Raw genomic sequence first — 17663 nt, 5'->3', positions numbered from 1 at the left:
TGGATTGATTTTGGGCAAAACCGGGCTGAACTATGACTTCAACTTTTAATTATAGAGTATTACCATAATCGTATTGTTTTTACTAAACAATGTAATGTATCTATTTTTTTCTCACTCTTAAAAACACTCCAGAAACGAATGAGAGCGAAAAAGCTAGATGTTAAGTTAGCAGAACTGTGGGTGAGAGCGAGAAGGACAATTTCAAACCCATATTTCGAAAATATAATTTTCGAACTAACCAAATTTATGCGGATTTTCATCAAAACATAATTGTTTGCGGTGCAATTATACAATTTATCGGTTAATTGATTACATTTATTATTTAAAATTGGCTAAAGTTTTAAAAAATTAAGAATACATTTATAAAAAAATTGTAAGAAGTACTAATAAGTACTAATAAAGAAGTACTAAGAGACCCATGTGTTGGCACAGATTTTGATTTGTTGCAAAGACTTTCCAATCCCACACACTAGCTGAAAACTTTCCTAATGAAAGTGTTGAAAAGTTGTGCGGGCTTGGTCTTCGTGGGGGGCGCCAGCAGGTGGTGCTCCAGCCAGGCGACGTAGGACTCCACCCGCGTGACGACCATGGGTCCCCGGTCGGACCCGCACCTGGACTCGCCCAGCGAGACGATGCCCACCAGCCGTTTGCCGTCCATCACCGGGCCGCCGGAGTCGCCGAAGCAGCTGCCCTTCCTGGAGGCACCGCCGCCGGCGCACATCTGGCCCTCTCCCACGTCCTTGTAGAGCTTCTTGCATCTGTCCCGCGACCAGCCACTTACCCGGGCCTTGATCTTCACAGGACTGGTGTCCGGGGTCAGTTCGCTGGTGCGACCCCATCCGGCGATGGTCAGGCTGTAGTCCACATAGCCATCCCCGCGCGCGGGACTGCTCAGCGAGGGCAGGCAGATGGGCTGCACGAACTCCGAGTAGGTGACGTTCCGGGTGAGCAGCAGCAGGGCAATGTCGTGGGTGTGCTTCTCCAGGCTGGTGCCCGTCGACTCGGCGGGTCGGTACAGCTCGTGAACTATGCTCCTCGCAATGGGAAAGTCCTGGGGAGGCGGTGCGCAGTCCGCCAGCCCCTGGCAGTCCCCCGCCTGCCGCACATCCCACACCCCCAGGCGAACGAGACGCAGTTGCTTGTCGTAGTCATGCCGCGGCACACAATGGGCGGCGGTCAGGACCCACCTGTGGCTCACCAGGGAGCCGCCGCACTTGGGCTCCAGCATGTGGCCGTACAGCAACATGGCCATCCAAGGGAACTCCCGGACCTTGGTGACCTCGCCATTCGAAATGTGCGGCTTCAGGTCGTGGCGGCAGTAGTTCTCAACCGACTGCGAGTACTCCGTCTGGCGCCTTACGCAGCAGACCGTGTTGAAGCACTCGGAGGAGTCCTCGGATTGGACAAAACCCGGCTCCGCCAGGCAGTCCTCAGCGAGGCGGCACTGGCCCGATCCTCGACAGCTGCCGAAGTGCAGCTTGGGCTCTGAAAGAGATATAAAACATGTTCTTAAAATAGGGTCTTAATTAAAGTATTAGTTATATGAAACCCACGATAGGAATAAGGAATGTAACGCACCAGGAAATAGTTTTTGTATTGTAAATCAGTTTTTGAAAAATCCCATGACTAGTTTTGAAAATATGAACGAAAATAATTGCTTGGTTTTACCCATTTACCCATGTTTATGCTATGAAAACTAGATTTTGATTGTAATAAATGACATCGGAAACCAGTTTTGCTTTTCCCGATATATTAATGCATCGTTTTCATAAAAAATCCGTATTTAAAGTTGTTAATTTTATCCAAAATGAAATGTAACTCATATTTACTCTACACAAAAACTATAATGCCAATAAAACATGACTTACTCGCCCAGCATCTGGATAATAACACTCCGCAGAGGTACAATGCAATAGAAGATCGGAGCACCATAGCTTTGGGTCTGAATCAGCGCAATGGGTTTTCTGAACTGATGCCTTTCAGAAGTGTAGCACACTACCTAAGGTGAAAGATCGGAGAGCCATAGCTCTGAGTCTAAGCACTCAGCGACGGAGTCCAGTGAAAAGGTGATTACTTTTGCCGTGAGCTGGTTTTTTTTCGTGTCGGAATGGTTCGTTATTGTTATTATTAATTATTATGAATTGTAATTAGAGCTGAAGTGTATCCAGTCGTCGTAGACTTTTTACTTTTACTTCACTGAGAGCACATTTTCAAGCTAGCTCAGAACTTGAGTTCAGACCGGATTTTCTAGTGCCTCCGGAATCTTTAGATAGTGAGAACCATTTTCATTATAGACGTAGGCTCACCTGCAGAGCTTCGGGGTTTTCACACGGCGCATATATATTATCCATCTTGGTTGTATGCTTATATTTGCATACTGGTAGCTTTAAGTTAACAAACATCGATTTTGGCGCCATAGAATCAATGGGCAAAGTGACCAGTTTTTTTTGTATTTTAGCTATCAATTCAAATAATAAAATCCGTATATAATCTTTAAATATTTTAAAAAAAATTCAATACAATACTTAATTTACAATGATTAATTATTTAATATTTTTGGTTTTGAATTGCCGCTAAAACAGAATCCAATTGGCATTAAAAGATGGTTTGCGTGCGCGCTACGGCGGTGGGTGACACGGCTAAGCTAGCGACGGTAGTGTGAAAATATCGATACCTGTGTCGGGCCCGACAGTCGACATTATCGATAGGACCATCGATTTTTTTACAGCTCTATCTATGACATTGAGTTGACTTTAGTGCATTAGTTTAATCACAATATTATTCGAATTATTCGCAAATAAGTGGCCAGCCAAGCTTCGAGACTCGCACGGAAGCTGTGCGCCACTCCACCCGCCGAATCCCGGAGAGAATGCGCTGACCCCGCGGCGAACTCAACGCATTCAACGGGTTCTAGCGGCCGCGAGTTGTTCCGGGGAGCTCTGGGATTCCTCCTCCTCCACTCCGCCGAACCACAACAAACGATCTGAGGCGATCCCAACCGATCCGACATTATGTAAGTTGAGCGTGCGCGCGTCGTCGAGGGTAAACAACAATAGCATCGCCGCAGCTCAGCTACTCCGCTCCAAAGGAGTGTTAGTCCCTATACGAATACAAATGTGCGGCGTCCGGAGCTGGACCATACACAACTGACCTTCCTAGAGCAAAAATTTCCGTAAAAACGTTGTAAACAAATGTCCATACATGTCTGAAAACAAGAAACCAAGTTCATACATATATGCCATAGTGTAGATCCTGACCCATAAAGTGTAAGTCGCGGCTATCTAAATGTCCATCCTTTGCAGAACAGACGGGCTGAGGAATCACATTCAAATCGACGATGCGTTCCCGCAGCAATTCGGGCGTCCGCTTGGACTACTACCAGCGCATCGTGCACCGGCTGATCCTGGCCCACCAGGAGCCGGTCACCGGCCTCTTCCCCGCCTCCAATGTGAACTCGCACGCCTGGATCAGGGACAATGTCTACTGCATCCTGGCCGTCTGGGGCCTCTCCATGGCGTACAAGAAGATTGCCGACCAGGACGAGGATCGGGCCAAGTGTTATGAGCTGGAGCAGAGCTGTGTGAAGCTGATGCGCGGCCTGCTCATGGCCATGATGAACCAGAAGGACAAGGTGGAGAAGTTCAAGATGACCCAGAGTCCCTACGACTCGCTGCACGCCAAGTACTCGAGCAAGAACGGCTTGCCCGTGGTCGGGGACAATGAGTGGGGCCATCTCCAGATCGATGCCGTCTCCCTGTACCTGCTGATCCTGGCCCAGATGACGGCCTCGGGTCTGCAGATCGTCTTCTCCCTGGACGAGGTGTCTTTCATCCAGAATCTGGTCTTCTACATTGAGTCTGCCTACTCGATCCCCGACTACGGGATATGGGAGCGCGGAGACAAGACCAACCATGGTGAGTAAATGGTACATTTGTAAAAAATAGTTGGAAAAAAAGTCAACCTAATGATTAAAATGTTCGAAGTAAAATTAGGACTTTTATCAAAAACATTTATTTAGATACAGAATACAGATAAGCAGTATCTGTTTACATTTTTTACCGAATATTATGAAGCTCACTTTTTTATTATCTTATCTCCAAAACCATAATTGATTGATAAAGTAATATGTTTTGTTATTCTTTAAAATATATTTAAATTTCGAGAAAATTAGCAGCGATAAAGAATAAAATTCGTGTAGGAATAGGCCGAAGATTATATTTTGTGTGTATATAACATGTTTATATAATATTTACATTCTCCAGGTGAACCGGAATTGAATGCCAGCTCCATTGGCATGGCCAAGGCAGCGCTGGAGGCCATGAACGAGCTGGATCTGTTCGGAGCCCGCGGCGGGCCAGCCAGTGTCATTCATGTGCTGGCCGACGAGGCCCACAAGTGCCAGGCGGTGCTTCAGTCGATGCTGCCCCGCGAGTCCAACAGCAAGGAATTGGATTCCGGACTACTGTGCGTCATCGGCTTTCCCGCCTTCGCCGTGGACGATGCCCAACTGATCCACAACACCAAGGATGCGATCCTGTCCCGACTGCAGGGCAAGTACGGCTGCAAAAGATTCCTGCGCGATGGCTACCGCACCCCAAAGGAGGATCCCTCCAGGCTCTACTACGAGCGCTGGGAACTGCGCATGTTCGAGAACATCGAGTGCGAGTGGCCGCTCTTCTACTGCTACTTGATCCTCTTCCACGCCTTCCAGAGCGATAAGCGTTCGGTGGAGGAGTACGCCAGCCGGCTGGAAAAGATCATGGTGCGCTCGGAGGATGGCATCCTGCTCGTTCCGGAGAGCTATGCGGTGCCGCAGGATCTGGTGGGCTTCGAGTACCAGAAGCCGGGATCCCAGGCCCGCGAAGTGGTCGGTCGGTGTCCCTTCCTGTGGGGCCAGTCCCTGTTCATTCTCGGAAGATTGCTGCAGGAGGTGAGCATTTGTTTTGTACACTTTTGGGTGCTAAAGATAGCCGAATGCCTTGGCGACCCTGTGAAGTATTTATATCGATCTGGTTTCGCACAATGGCGGCCACTTCGTTAGGTCGTAAAATTTCACCCATAATTTTAAGAAATTATCTTGAGACTTTTTCTAATATTTTTTTCCTCTTCAGGGTTTCCTTGCCGTGGGCGAGTTGGATCCGCTTAATCGTCGTCTGGGAGCTCAAAAGAAGCCAGACGTGGTCGTCCAGGTGGTCATCATTGCCGAGGACAATGAGATCCGTGACAAGCTGGCCGAGCACGATCTGCACGTGCAGACGATCGCCGAGGTGGCTCCCATAGAGGTGCAACCAGCCCGTGTCTTGAGCCACCTGTACACCTACCTGGGCCGCAACCGAAAACTCGGATTGAGCGGCAGAAAGTCCCGGGACGTGGGCATCCTCAGCACCAGCAAGCTGTACTCGCTGAAGGATCGCATCTTCGCCTTCACCCCGCAGGTGAGTGGGAAAGGAGTCCAGTTAGCCCTTCTGGGTTAGCCAAGAAACCCGGCCGCCTCCTCCCCAACTCCCCAAAATACCTACCTGCCCCATTGCTCCGTTTTTACACTTTCTATTGTATTTTTGGTTAGGGATGCAAGCCAGTCGTGACATTTTCAAGGCCCAGAACCTTAAGGTTATGCAAAACCATTGAGACTTGATTATATCGAGTATTATTTAATATTTCCATAGCCAGTAACTGATTTGACTTAATTTAAATTGAATTTTTCTTGGTTTTTAAGTTAAAATAAATGGATTTGAATCTATTGTGATATTAACTGAAGTTCAGCTAGAGCCGATCGGCTTGCATCCCCGCACTCGATGATTGACTTATGATTTCTACCGTTTATACGCATCAGTTCGCCGACCTGTCGCGCTTCTATATCGCCTCCGATAACGAACTCATGATCGACATCCTCAAGGGCGAGATAAATTTCCTCAAGTCCGCTTGGGATCTGCTGGGGCGTCCGCTGGTCACCCTGGTGCTGAAGCGCATCCACCTAGGTCGGTCACCGGGAGAGGGAGTCGACGTTTAACGTTTATTTCACTCCATGTCCTTTATTATTTATTATCTATTACTTTCCTACTCTAATGTTTATTGTGCGCGAGTTCTTTGCTCCCCCGACTGTTTTCCCCATATCTTTGTGAATTGCTCTGTTAATTTGATTCATTTGCAAGGGTTTGCTTTTGGTATTGGTATTGTTTATCAATTAATTGACACGCACACTCGAACCACACAAATGCACCACTTGACTCGTTAACTCTGTTCAGAACTGAATCGGCTGCCCAAGGTCCGGAAATTTGCTGCCTATCGAGTGCTTCGTCTTGTCTTTGTCCAAAAATAAGTTCCACATTGAATAGTAAATGATCGCGACCTCTTGGGCAGCTGGTTCTAAATTTTGTTGAGCTTAGTTGGTTTTTGCTTTTAGTTGGCTTTAGTTTGGTTATGGTATACCCGCACACTCGACCATATATGCCATAGGCTACATATAGGTTTAACGAACAGTCACACACACTTTACCTTTTATACTTTGTACACACAGCAGCGGTCAAAATAATAGTATGCATCAACTAATTTCATGAAGAATGGATCTCGAATATGCATTACGAGATTTTCTACAACATTTACAAACACTACTGATATTCTGACCGCAAACACATTATTTTAGATCAATGTAGCCTTAGTCTATTTATTCTACTTATCAATGCTCTGCTCTGGACTCTTATGAAAATGTACCCTTCTCCCATGTGTTCCATCCCCGAAACCCCTGAAAATTGGCCAGTGAAATATCGACTACAAAAAACGAATATGAAAATCAAACCAAAACAAATCCTTTCTCTTCTTATTTTATCCCAAATAAATATAATAAACACACTCCACAACAACTGCAACAACAACTACACTTACACAGCATATCGACTATGAAGAATATTATACAACACGCGATCCCGACTTGCTTGCCAGCAATTTTACCACAAATTTAGCATTCTTGACCAACAATTGGCGTCACATGTTGGGCAGGCCGACAATCACACTAATGGCAACCCACTATATGCTAGGTAACTACCCGAAATGGAAAAAAACAATAAGCAAACCCACCCTGCTCGATTCTGCATTGCCACCTCGAATCCAAATCCAAATCCGATCCCCCTGCACCCCATGGCGAGCACACTTGATTCCAAGAACCACTGCATTTATGCGACATCCTATGTACTATACTCCCCACTATTCACACACAAAAGCCAGCAACCAAACGATTTAACTATATGCAAACTATACGATCTGTGATCCACGACCTGTGACCCGCTTGTGTCTGCTTAGTAAATGGCCTTGCTTCTGCTCTTTCTACTGTCCCTGAACCCAAGTCCTTAAGTGACACTGTATACGCCAATATCTTGAGAAAGAAGTCTTGAAATTTACCAGAACCAAAAAGTGTAAAAAATATAACGTTTTCATTAAAGGCCCGCATTTAAGAACTTATTTTGTATCTGATTACCTTCTTCAAGATACAGGTGTACAGTTTTTGGATGAGGTACCTTTGTGTGCTCTAAATCCCACGCTTTCTTTGGGCATTCGGACTTCTAAGCCCTCTCTTCTCCACGTTCATGACCTAAAATTGTGCCATAAGACTTTTAGACCAAACACGATCCGAAACAAGCCTCAAATCAATCATTTTGCTTGCGGTATCCCAAAGTTGATGCCCTCAGAGAAAAACAAGCCTACACTTACTTCAAACAAAGCTAAAGCTTCCTATGAACAACTAACCCATGTCCACGCAACACTGGTAATTAAATATAGTTAAGTACTTGCTAATACGTGTTGCTGTGGCTGCAAATCAATGCTGCCACTGCACTTGGCTTGCACCCAAAACTCAGACTAACTGCCGATGGTGCTGGAATCCTGTGCTTCCATATCAGTTACTGTGGCTGTACTTTGTGTGACTAACCCGTAGTTTGTAAGCGGCGCTCCTAACCCAAACCACTGCCCAGCATCCCAGCCAGATCACGATCCACACACTCATACCCATTGACCGAGAGTAAGAGACTAAGAAAGTGCTAACGAAATCCAATCGAATGCGGTGCGGCATCCACAGATCAGGACAAGATCCCGCTGGCCATGATCCAAACGATGAGGAAGCTGAAGTCGGGCTACATCAACGGCACGCGCGTCATGCTGGGCAGCCTGAAGGACTTCCTCAACACCTCGGCCATCACGGACCTGAGCTTCCTGGGCAGCACGGAGGACGGCTACCCGGACCGCCTGCACCCGGATGTGCAGACCTACCTGGACGAGCACCTGCTGCGCTCGTTCAGCAACCGCAGCACCATGAATCTGCGCGGCGGACAGCTGCGTCCGCGCACTCTGAGGCGCCGTATGTCCTGCAAGGGAGCGATCAAGAAGACGCGCTCCATCAACGTGGACTGTGAGTAGTGGCTTTCCCTTGCTATATTGTTATTCCCTCACTAATGCTTGCCCTCTGCCCCCAGCCGACAACCTGGGCATGGAGGGCCCTTCGCCGCTCACCGAACGCCGCCTCTCCTCGATTGTGCCGCCTCCCTGGCTGCAGGCCAACAAGCAGAGCCACGTCAGTGTCTTCGCCACCACGCCGGAGGAGGGACCCGCCAACTCGCCCCTGCACCTGGGCAACGAGCTGTCCGTCCGGGAGAACATCTACCCGGTGGATCCGCACCACAGCCGCTCGGCGATCGACAGGCGCAGCGAGTTTGTCCGCCAGCAAGAGAGTTAGTCTGCCCTTTGCTTTCTATCTTATAGTTGATCTTTTCCTTTTACTTTAAGTTCTATGATTTCCTAAAGGTGACTAGTAAACTAAATTGGAACTATAAATTTCGATGATAGTGATAAAGTATGTAAACTTCAAGGTTGCCATAGCAAAGAGCCGTCATAAACTATTTTCAAAAGTCAATGTTTATATATTTAATACTAAAGTGGAGACACATTCAAAAAGTTTATTTTTAAAGCTCACCTTTAGCAACTTCACTTAATTGTAAACCTCTTCTTTTTTATGATACTAGCTCTTCCTTTCTATACTTTTGTTAATTTTACGTTCTGGTTCTTGCCTTCTGTTTTCATTCATTTCGTACGTATAATTTCGATTGGCCCACCTTCGTTCCGCAATGCGATGTTGATAGTAACAGTGCCCAAAATTCTCATACAACGCCATCGCGCCGAAACCAACTTCGCGGACACAGAGGTGGAGGAGCTAATTGCGATGCTGCGCGAAACGGAGAATCTCGAGGAGCAGGGCGACATCCTGCAGTACCTGGTGGACACCCAGGGGCTGGACTTCAACACAGGTTAGTCCGGATAAGTAGCTAATGCCCAAGTGTTCTGCGTTAAACTAGGTTTCGGGGCAGCTTAATGCTTTACAATTGGAGGCTTCTTTGACGGGCTGAGAGAACACCCGGATAAAACGTACACTATACTCACGCCTTCTCCAAAAACACACGCACCTGCGAATAATACACACTTAAACCATTAGGTTAAATTTAAGCCGTGGGTTAAAATGTTTTTCAGATTGTTGATAGTAATGGAGAAACATAACACTGTTTATTACACTATTTAGGCAAAGGAAACATTTTTAAACATTTAAAAGAACTTAAAGTGGGGAGGTTTTCGTCGAATTTTAACCTCTCCGTATTATTTCTTTGGTTTCCAACACTCCTAACATTTATATTGGCTCTTGAAGAATAGTTAGAATAGGTCGTTTCAGAGCCATGCCTCGGCATTTAACCATTTCTTAGCATATCCTGTTCTCATTCTGTTGTTTTATCCCGTACTCCTGTCGTCTTGTCTCGTACTTTGTTCTCCGTACCGTAATCGTGCCGTGCTCCGTACTCCTCTACGGCGTACCACACAGCTGGCCTGGGATTCAAGAATAAATCGGAGGACAATGTGACCCCCGATGCCAACAACGCAGCCGCCGGTAAGTCCGTCCACCCGTCTCGTGTTGACTGTTGTTGTTGTTGTGCGGGCTTCTAGACGTACCTACATACTACATCCATTGGAACACCCGGCTTCCTGTATCCCCTATCCCCCTCTCCACGCACACTTCTCCACCGATTGGCCACCCCTTTGATTCGTGTAATCCCTCTAACTAGTCTCGCATTTATGGTTTCCATTTCCTATATCATACTTTCTGTTTGGTGTATCCTTGGTGTGATATTTTCAAAGCTTCCATGTCGTATGTACCACCTGAAATGCATCCCAGCTTTGCGTTGGGCTTTTTTCCTCGGAATACATACGTATATTATTTTAACACCACTAGTTTTATTATATTCGAACTTCTCTGGTTTATTAGTCAAGCAACGTCCAATTTTTAATATATATCTATATGACTTTGTACGAGATCAATTAGGTTTCCTTGGTTTTTACTGCATTTATATAAGTTGTCACAAGTAATATTTTATTTTATTATTTTTAAAATAATAAAGAGTTTATCAATATGATGATATATTTATAGAATCCTGAGTATTACAAAAAGTTAGTGCTCAGAGAAGTTCGGTAATGTAGTTACATATACCGCAAATTAGGTTTATCACCAAGGGAAATGGCCTTGCTTTAAGTTACGTCTCTCTTAGCATTATTAACCACACATTAATTTACTTCTCTTTGGCCATGATTTCCAAGCGTAAATTAATTTTGTAACATTTTATTTTACTTTCTTCGCCCGACCACGCATCTAACCCCACATGCAAAACACACAACACATCCCGCATGCCCCGTCCGCTCACCATTTTCACTTTAACCCAAATGCGCCGAGTTGCGATCCAAACCGAAACCAAAACCATAATCCAATCCTAACCCCACTAACCCATAACGAAAACCGAAAACAAAAGAGCTCGAGCAAGCGTTTGTGGATGAGGTGGTGCTGGAACTGGCTGGTGGTGCAGGTGAAGGGGCCAAGAAGAGCCCGACGATTGTGCTGCCCACGGTGATCATCGATGCCGCTACAATTCCAGCCGCCACTAGCAGCGACGCGGATGGCAATGCCAATCCGGGTGCCGCCACAGCCACCGCCGCCTCCGCCGGTAACACGCGCAACGCGAGCAACAACAGCAACATTAGCAGCAGCAGCATCGGCAGCAACACCAGCAACCACAACAACATGAGCCCACACGAGAATAACAACGATTCTTCCCAATCCGAAGGCATGCTGGAGGAGGGCCGCGTCGTGACCGTGCGGGATCTGCTGAAGGGACTCTACGAGAAGGCCTGCCAGCAGAAGCTCTGGGGACTCGTCCGCCACACGGCCGGCATGCTAGGCAAGCGGGTCGAGGATCTGGCCAAGGCGGTCACCGATCTGCTAGTCCGGCAGAAGCAGGTCACCGTGGGAATGCCGCCCAACAACGAGCACACCATCACGGCGCCACTGCCGGAGGTCGAGCTGCGACAGCTCATCCACGATGTGAGTAATCCATACTGATGAAGGGTGATGCGTGAAGATCAAACCACTTCTATGATCCAGGCCTATGGCGACGATGAGAGCACGGCGATGTTGACGCAGGAGCTGATGGTCTACCTGGCCATGTTCATCCGCACGGAGCCGCAGCTCTTCCACGAGATGCTGCGTCTGCGCGTGGGCCTGATCATCCAGGTGATGGCCAAGGAGCTGTCCCGCACCCTCAACTGCGACGGCGAGGCGGCGTCGGAGCATTTACTTAACCTCTCGCCCTTCGAGATGAAGAATCTCCTCTACCACATACTCAGCGGCAAGGAGTTTGCCGTCAGCAGCGGTGAGTCCGCCCACTTCTAGATGTGTATATCAAACCTTGACCTATGCTACATTTCAGTGGCCCGTGGCAATCTGTCCATTGTGAGCTGCAAGAGCAGCCGCGTCAGCAAGAAAAGCCAAATCGGCCTGGGCGATCCGGAGGGCGAGGACGCCCTGATAGCCACCATTGACGACAGGCAGGGCCAGTGGCTGCGCCGCCGGCGACTGGACGGAGCCCTGAATCGGGTGCCGCGCGACTTCTATTCGCGCGTCTGGACCGTTTTGGAGAAGTGCCAGGGCCTGGCCATCGAAGGACGTGTCCTGCAGCAGAGTCTGACCCAGGAGATGACGCCCGGCGAACTGAAGTTTGCCCTGGAGGTGGAGACGGCCCTCAACCAGATACCACAGCCCGAGTACAGGCAGCTGGTGGTCGAGGCCCTCATGGTGCTCACCCTCGTCACCGAGCACAACATGGTGCCCACTCTGGGCGGCATCATCTACGTGGAGCACCTGGTGCACAAGGCCAACCAGCTGTTCCTCGAGGACCAGCGCAAAGTCCAGGGCGATGCCACGCTGTGCTGCGCGAAGATCAAGGACGGCAAGGAACAGCAGCAGGCCGCCTCCGGCATGCTGCTCTGCGGCGGCGCCGCCTACATATGTCAGCACCTCTACGACAGGTGAGTGTCAATTGTTGGATGTTCAAGAAGGGTGGGGCACAGAATCCTAGGTCCCCAAAAGTGCATATGAAACGCCAGTTACCCCACTGATTTTTGGCCTTCTAACGCAGTGCTCCCAGCGGCAGCTATGGAACCATGACCTACATGTCCCGGGCGGTGGCCCTGGTGCTGGACTGTGTGCCCAAGCACGGCGAGATGGAGTGCGCCATCTCCTGAAGCGGGCGTGCACTTAACATAATGCCAAATTCTCTGCAACTCTGGATACGTCCGTTCTCGTTCTCGCTCACTCGCACCCTAGCGCCCTCTTCCCGTCTCTCTCTCGAGCGTGCCCCTCTTATTTTGTTGTCTCCCCTCTGACCCCAGCCCAACGATCGTTTTAGTCAGAAGGCGCCATGTATATATTCTGTTGACCACCTCTTCCCAACCGCGTTCGTTTCGTTCTGACCGAAAAAGAAAGGGACGAAGGGCAGCCAGCCTAGAATGGTATGAGCCCACGCATGTGTTGACCCCTTGGATGGATACTCGAAAAGCCCGCCCCAAAACCGATCCCAATCCCAATCCAAACCCGCTTAGAAAGCCAACTCGCGCTGCTCGATACAGATGTGTGTTTTGTACTTGCGGCTGCTTCACAGCGACGACACTTTGTTGTAACTTTTATATTTTAAATGACCCTATTTTATTTTATACGTTTGAATTGTAAAGTTGACCGCGCAGCAAGATTTACAATAAAATGCGTTTGCAATGTTCGTCGAGTGTTTTAAAATAGAACTGTGGATTAAAGTTCAAATAAGCATTTGTGTCACTTTTGGGCACTGCGATTCAAAAACCCTAAGTAAGAACGCCTTTCGTTTAGTTTTGTTAAGCATAAATATATATCATTTATTCAATTTTTTTGTTTGTTCTGTTTAATGGTCTTCAATTTGCGCACATCAAATGTTTACAACAGTTGTATTCATTTACACGTTGGTTTCTGTGTTGGTTTGATGGTGTTTTAGACATTTTTGAAATGTTTTTGTTGTGTTTGAACGCAGTCGTCCACTCATCGAATCAAAGCTCGGCTTGCAACAATCAGTTTGTTTCACAATTAAGTAGGAGAATTACACGAAAGGGCCAAGTTTAGCGAGAAAGAGTGCGATTTGGTGTAATGGGCGTGTAATATAGATGCTAATGTGTTGTGTGGGGTTATTAGTGTAAACAAAACGTATAGGATTAGCGATGATGTTAAACGAGAGTTCGTAATTAAAAAAAATAGGATCCTAGAACAAGAATACTTAAGCGCCTAGCAGTAGCCCCTGTCGGGAACGCGTCGGCGTGGAGCGCACCGGATGATGTTGTCCACGCGCAGGATCATCTCAGCGGCCTCGGAGGCGGACATCAGCACCTGGCGCTTCACGGCGAAGGACTCGGTGATGCCCAGCTCGCGGACATCGGCTACCTTGCCTAGCTCCATGTCCAGGCCCAGAGTCTGTTTGCCCTGGGCGTGGCCGGCGCGCAGCTCCGAGATCAGCTGGGCGGAATCGTAGCCAGCGTTGTCGGCAATGGCCGTGGGCAGCGACAGCAGGGCACCTGTAACGCGGATTCAAAGGGAAATCAGTAAGAAGCCCAGCAGACAGCAGTAGGTAAATCGAACTTACGGGCAAAGGCCTCGATGGCGATGGCCTCCTTGCCGGGAGTCTCGGCCGCCTTCTTCAGCACGGCGGTGGCCATCAGCGCCTCGGAGCAGCCGCCACCGAAGATGATGCGCGACTCCTTGACGGTGGCCGCCAGCACGCAGAGGGCGTCGTGCAGGGAGCGATCAGCCTCGTCCAGAATCTGTTGGGTGGCACCGCGGATCACAATGGTGCAGGCCTCGCCGAGCTTGACGCCACTGAAGCGCAGCAGCGTGTCCTCGCCGATCATCACCTGCTCGATGACGTCGCACTCGCCCAGCTTCACCAGCGAGGGATTCTCGAAGGTGGAGACGATCTCGCCGCCGGTGCAGTAGGCCAGGCGCTCGATGCCGTCGAAATCGGCATGCTCGATGGACATCACCTGGGCGTCGGCGAACAGCTGCTCCGGGTAGTTGTAGATGAGCTGGCGGTTGATGAACACGTTGCACTGGTGCTTCAGGATCTTGTCCACCTTTTCCTTCATCTTCTCCTTCTCGGCCATTTCCAGGTCGGCGATCTTGGCCAGCGAATCGACCTTGATGCTGCTGCCGAACACCTTGATCTTGTCGGTGTCCATGGGCGTGTTGGCAATCAGGATTTTGGCATTCTCAATCTGCGGTGGAGAAGAGCGATGCAATGGCATGAGGTTATGGTCGGAGATTGATGCCTAAACATGCACTTGGACCTTCAAGCTCCCCGATGATGATGCGCATGCCCAACAAACTCGTCAAAATGGCTGTGATATGAGGTTAAATGCACATAGCTCACAGTCATTTTGACGCGCTGATAGACAGCAGAAGTACGGGGTGAAGATCTCTGCAAACTGAGGGATCACTTACACGCTGTGGCTGGTGCACGCCGGGCTTCTTGTCCAGCAGGAAGCCCTCGTCCAGGAAGGAGTCTCCCAGGGTGCCGCCCGACTTCTTGATGATCTGTATAGAGCGGAGCTCGCCAGAGCCCTTCAGGCGCATGACGGCATCCACCGCCAAGTTGGCGAAGAAGTCCTTGTGCTGGTGGAGGATCTTAGAGGAGAGCGTGGTGCGGGCAATGTTCAGCAGATCGTTGCGGAACTTCGCGTCGTTGGCCGAGTTGTCCTGGGCGGCGGCAGTGAGTGCCTCCAGAGCCACCTGCGTGGCCTGACGCCAGCCAGAGACGATGATCTGTGGGTGCAGCTTCTGTTCGACTAGTTTCTCCGCCTCGCGGAGCAGCTCCGAGGCCAGGACGGTGACCGAGGTGGTGCCATCGCCCACTTCCTCGTCCTGGACACGCGACATGTCAACCAGGATCTTGGCGGCCGGGTTGTCGACGCCCACGGCGCGCAGAATGGTGGCGCCATCGTTGGTCACCTCCACCTGACCGGCATTGCGGCCGGTGGCCACCAGGATCTTGTCCATGCCCTTGGGGCCCAGGGTGCTCTTCACCAGGTCGCCGATGGCAATGGCACCGATGAACGAGGACAGGCGGGCCATCTCGGCCTTCTCCTCCTGCGCCTCATTCTTGAGCACGCGCACGGGATTCAAGGACATCTCCTGCAAGGAAGGGCGATCATTTAGTTGGATTTCTTTAAAGCACAAACTCATAAAGTAGTCTACATGTTTTAGCACATTAAAACCATATGAGTAAGGTAAGTTTTAAGTGCCAAGAATAATGATTAAGCCTTAGTCATGATATTTTTGTGGACTTTCAATCACAAGAACCCAAATTCAGCAGCTTAACTTTTAACTTTAAAATTTAGCGTCTGTCAAAATAACTATTTAAAGATGACATCAGTTTGAACATCTCACTACCATTGTTTTTTAAGAAGTAATAGCTTATGTTTTACTTGGTTCTAATCTCTGCCAGATGAACCCTTCGAAGCACGATTACTACTACATATATTCTAAATAAGACGAAGACTCTATGAGGCGTATTCGGATGGCGAGACAACATGCTGCGGTTCTGAAAAGGATTGGCTGCCAGGACGGCAAAGCAGGAACGCCCGCAGGCCAGACGACTTTGGGGCTCGAAAATACACAGAATATATATATTGTTATGGTTTTTCTCTCCGTGCAGCCATATCGGCTCGACCTAACCCCCAAAACGGATGGCGAGAGAGCGGCGCCGAGTGATTCATCAGGTCGCGAAAACGGCGTGGAATGCATCTGGAAGGTTCTGCCTGGCGCGGGCCCCGATCCCGGCCAGAAATCGGGCAGCAGCGCTGCCTCGGCCCGACCCCGGGGCCAGGAGGAGAACCTTCTCGAGCCCGCATCCGAATCGAAGTCGCAGCTCACGTGCAAGCCGCCTGTCAAAATGGCTTGTGCCCGTGCGCCGCACACACCCGGCAAATGAAAACGCCGAATTGCCCGGAATCATCAATGAAAAAACCCCGACTTCACTGCACGCCGCTCGGCCGCGCCGTAAACCGTGCGAATAACTTAGTTGCTCGACTTAAATTTACCATTTTCTATGCGTAATTAGTCGGTTCTTGATCACAGAATTTTCGAATACCACACGGGCGCAACAAAGCGACAAAGAAAATGGTGGACAGTTTTGCTTATCGATAGACCACACCAGCTCTTAGGAAAATACCACTTTTGTTTATTCGGAAATACCAACTGTATTTGAACGCCAGAGAGGGGATTCCTGGAAAGCTGAATGCGGAATGAACAATTTAAAATTTAACTAAAATAAAGAAAACGTTTCGCTTGCTTATAGTTTCATAATTCAATTCTCCTACTGATACTAATTTTCAATATCCGATGTGTGAAATACCCTCTCCTCGCTCTATACTGTCGGGATGTCTTCATTTTAGACACCAGGCGAACATAAACCATCAGCAGGTGTACATCCGATCAGCTGATCAGTTTTATTCAAGCTAATTAGAGATGCCCCTGTGATTTCTTCCCCCTTGTCACGACCTACGCAATTGCATAGGATTTAATTATTATCCCGCACGTAATGTGACAAGATCGTGACATGCTCGTGACGAACTCGTGAAACCAGCATAGTTGAGCATCTCTAGTCTGCGATTTGTTCTTAACTAACGGATCCTTCCAATGGAAATCCTTTGCTATTGGTCATTTAGAGGAGGGGAAATGTAAATACTGAAAAGTAACTGTTCTCTAAGTTATTTTGTGGCTACCAGCTGCCACTTGCTATGATTTCTGTTCGCCTGGTGTCTGGGAGAAATAAATCCAGCATTTCTACCGAAAATATGTCGCGAGGCCGTTCAAGTTGTTTAAGTAAACTTCCTAATTCACAGTTTCAGGCACCAGGCGAACATAAACGATTAGTAGGTGTACAGCCGATCAGCTGATCAGTTTTTTTCAAGCTAATTAGAGATGCCCCTGTGATTTCTTCCCCCTTGTCACGACCTACGCAATTGCATAGGATTTAATTATTATCCCGCACGTAATGTGACAAGATCGTGACATGCTCGTGACGAACTCGTGAAACCAGCATAGTTGAGCATCTCTAGTCTGCGATTTGTTCTTAACTAACGGATCCTTCCAATGGAAATCCTTTGCTATTGGTCATTTAGAGGAGGGGAAATGTAAATACTGAGAAGTAACTGTTCTCTAAGTTATTTTGTGGCTACCAGCTGCCACTTGCTATGATTTCTGTTCGCCTGGTGTCTGGGAGAAATAAATC

The 17663-nt window shown here is 48.6% G+C and overlaps 3 protein-coding genes across 14 annotated transcripts; 1 reads left to right on the top strand and 2 right to left on the bottom strand.

Annotated features, from left to right (window-relative positions):
- Positions 1-270: 270 nt before the first annotated feature.
- Positions 271-1974, bottom strand: LOC108023256 (serine protease easter). The gene is made up of 2 exons (XM_017092538.3): positions 1869-1974; positions 271-1485 (listed from the first exon to the last, which is right to left on the bottom strand). Exons 1-2 carry the CDS (start codon positions 1930-1932, stop codon positions 470-472), a joined length of 1080 nt encoding a protein of 359 aa, XP_016948027.1. The 5' UTR covers positions 1933-1974; the 3' UTR covers positions 271-469.
- A 747-nt stretch (positions 1975-2721) lies between these two features.
- Positions 2722-13130, top strand: LOC108023387 (probable phosphorylase b kinase regulatory subunit alpha). Of its 12 annotated transcripts, none has more exons than XM_017092794.3 (13): positions 2722-3013; positions 3308-3914; positions 4263-4930; positions 5112-5435; positions 6887-7034; positions 8069-8398; positions 8463-8717; positions 9126-9290; positions 9854-9919; positions 10833-11401; positions 11462-11729; positions 11787-12384; positions 12495-13130. In XM_017092794.3, exons 2-13 carry the CDS (start codon positions 3338-3340, stop codon positions 12598-12600), a joined length of 4074 nt encoding a protein of 1357 aa, XP_016948283.1. In that variant the 5' UTR covers positions 2722-3013; positions 3308-3337; the 3' UTR covers positions 12601-13130. The 12 variants fall into 12 exon arrangements, with proteins under 12 accessions (XP_016948283.1, XP_016948293.1, XP_016948286.1 ...); XM_017092804.3 differs by having other exon boundaries at positions 3303-3914; positions 9132-9290; positions 11145-11401; XM_017092797.3 differs by having other exon boundaries at positions 3303-3914; positions 9132-9290.
- A 97-nt stretch (positions 13131-13227) lies between these two features.
- On the bottom strand, positions 13228-16628 carry LOC108023390 (T-complex protein 1 subunit beta). Its single transcript, XM_017092811.2, has 4 exons — positions 16471-16628; positions 14873-15562; positions 14019-14646; positions 13228-13950 (listed from the first exon to the last, which is right to left on the bottom strand). Exons 1-4 carry the CDS (start codon positions 16471-16473, stop codon positions 13664-13666), a joined length of 1608 nt encoding a protein of 535 aa, XP_016948300.1. The 5' UTR covers positions 16474-16628; the 3' UTR covers positions 13228-13663.
- Positions 16629-17663: the final 1035 nt, after the last annotated feature.

Source organism: Drosophila biarmipes, chromosome X (assembly GCF_025231255.1).
Source record: "Drosophila biarmipes strain raj3 chromosome X, RU_DBia_V1.1, whole genome shotgun sequence".
NCBI lineage: Eukaryota > Metazoa > Arthropoda > Insecta > Diptera > Drosophilidae > Drosophila > Drosophila biarmipes.
The sequence above is the reverse complement of the archived record's forward strand: the minus strand, read 5'-3'. Positions and strand labels throughout refer to the sequence as shown.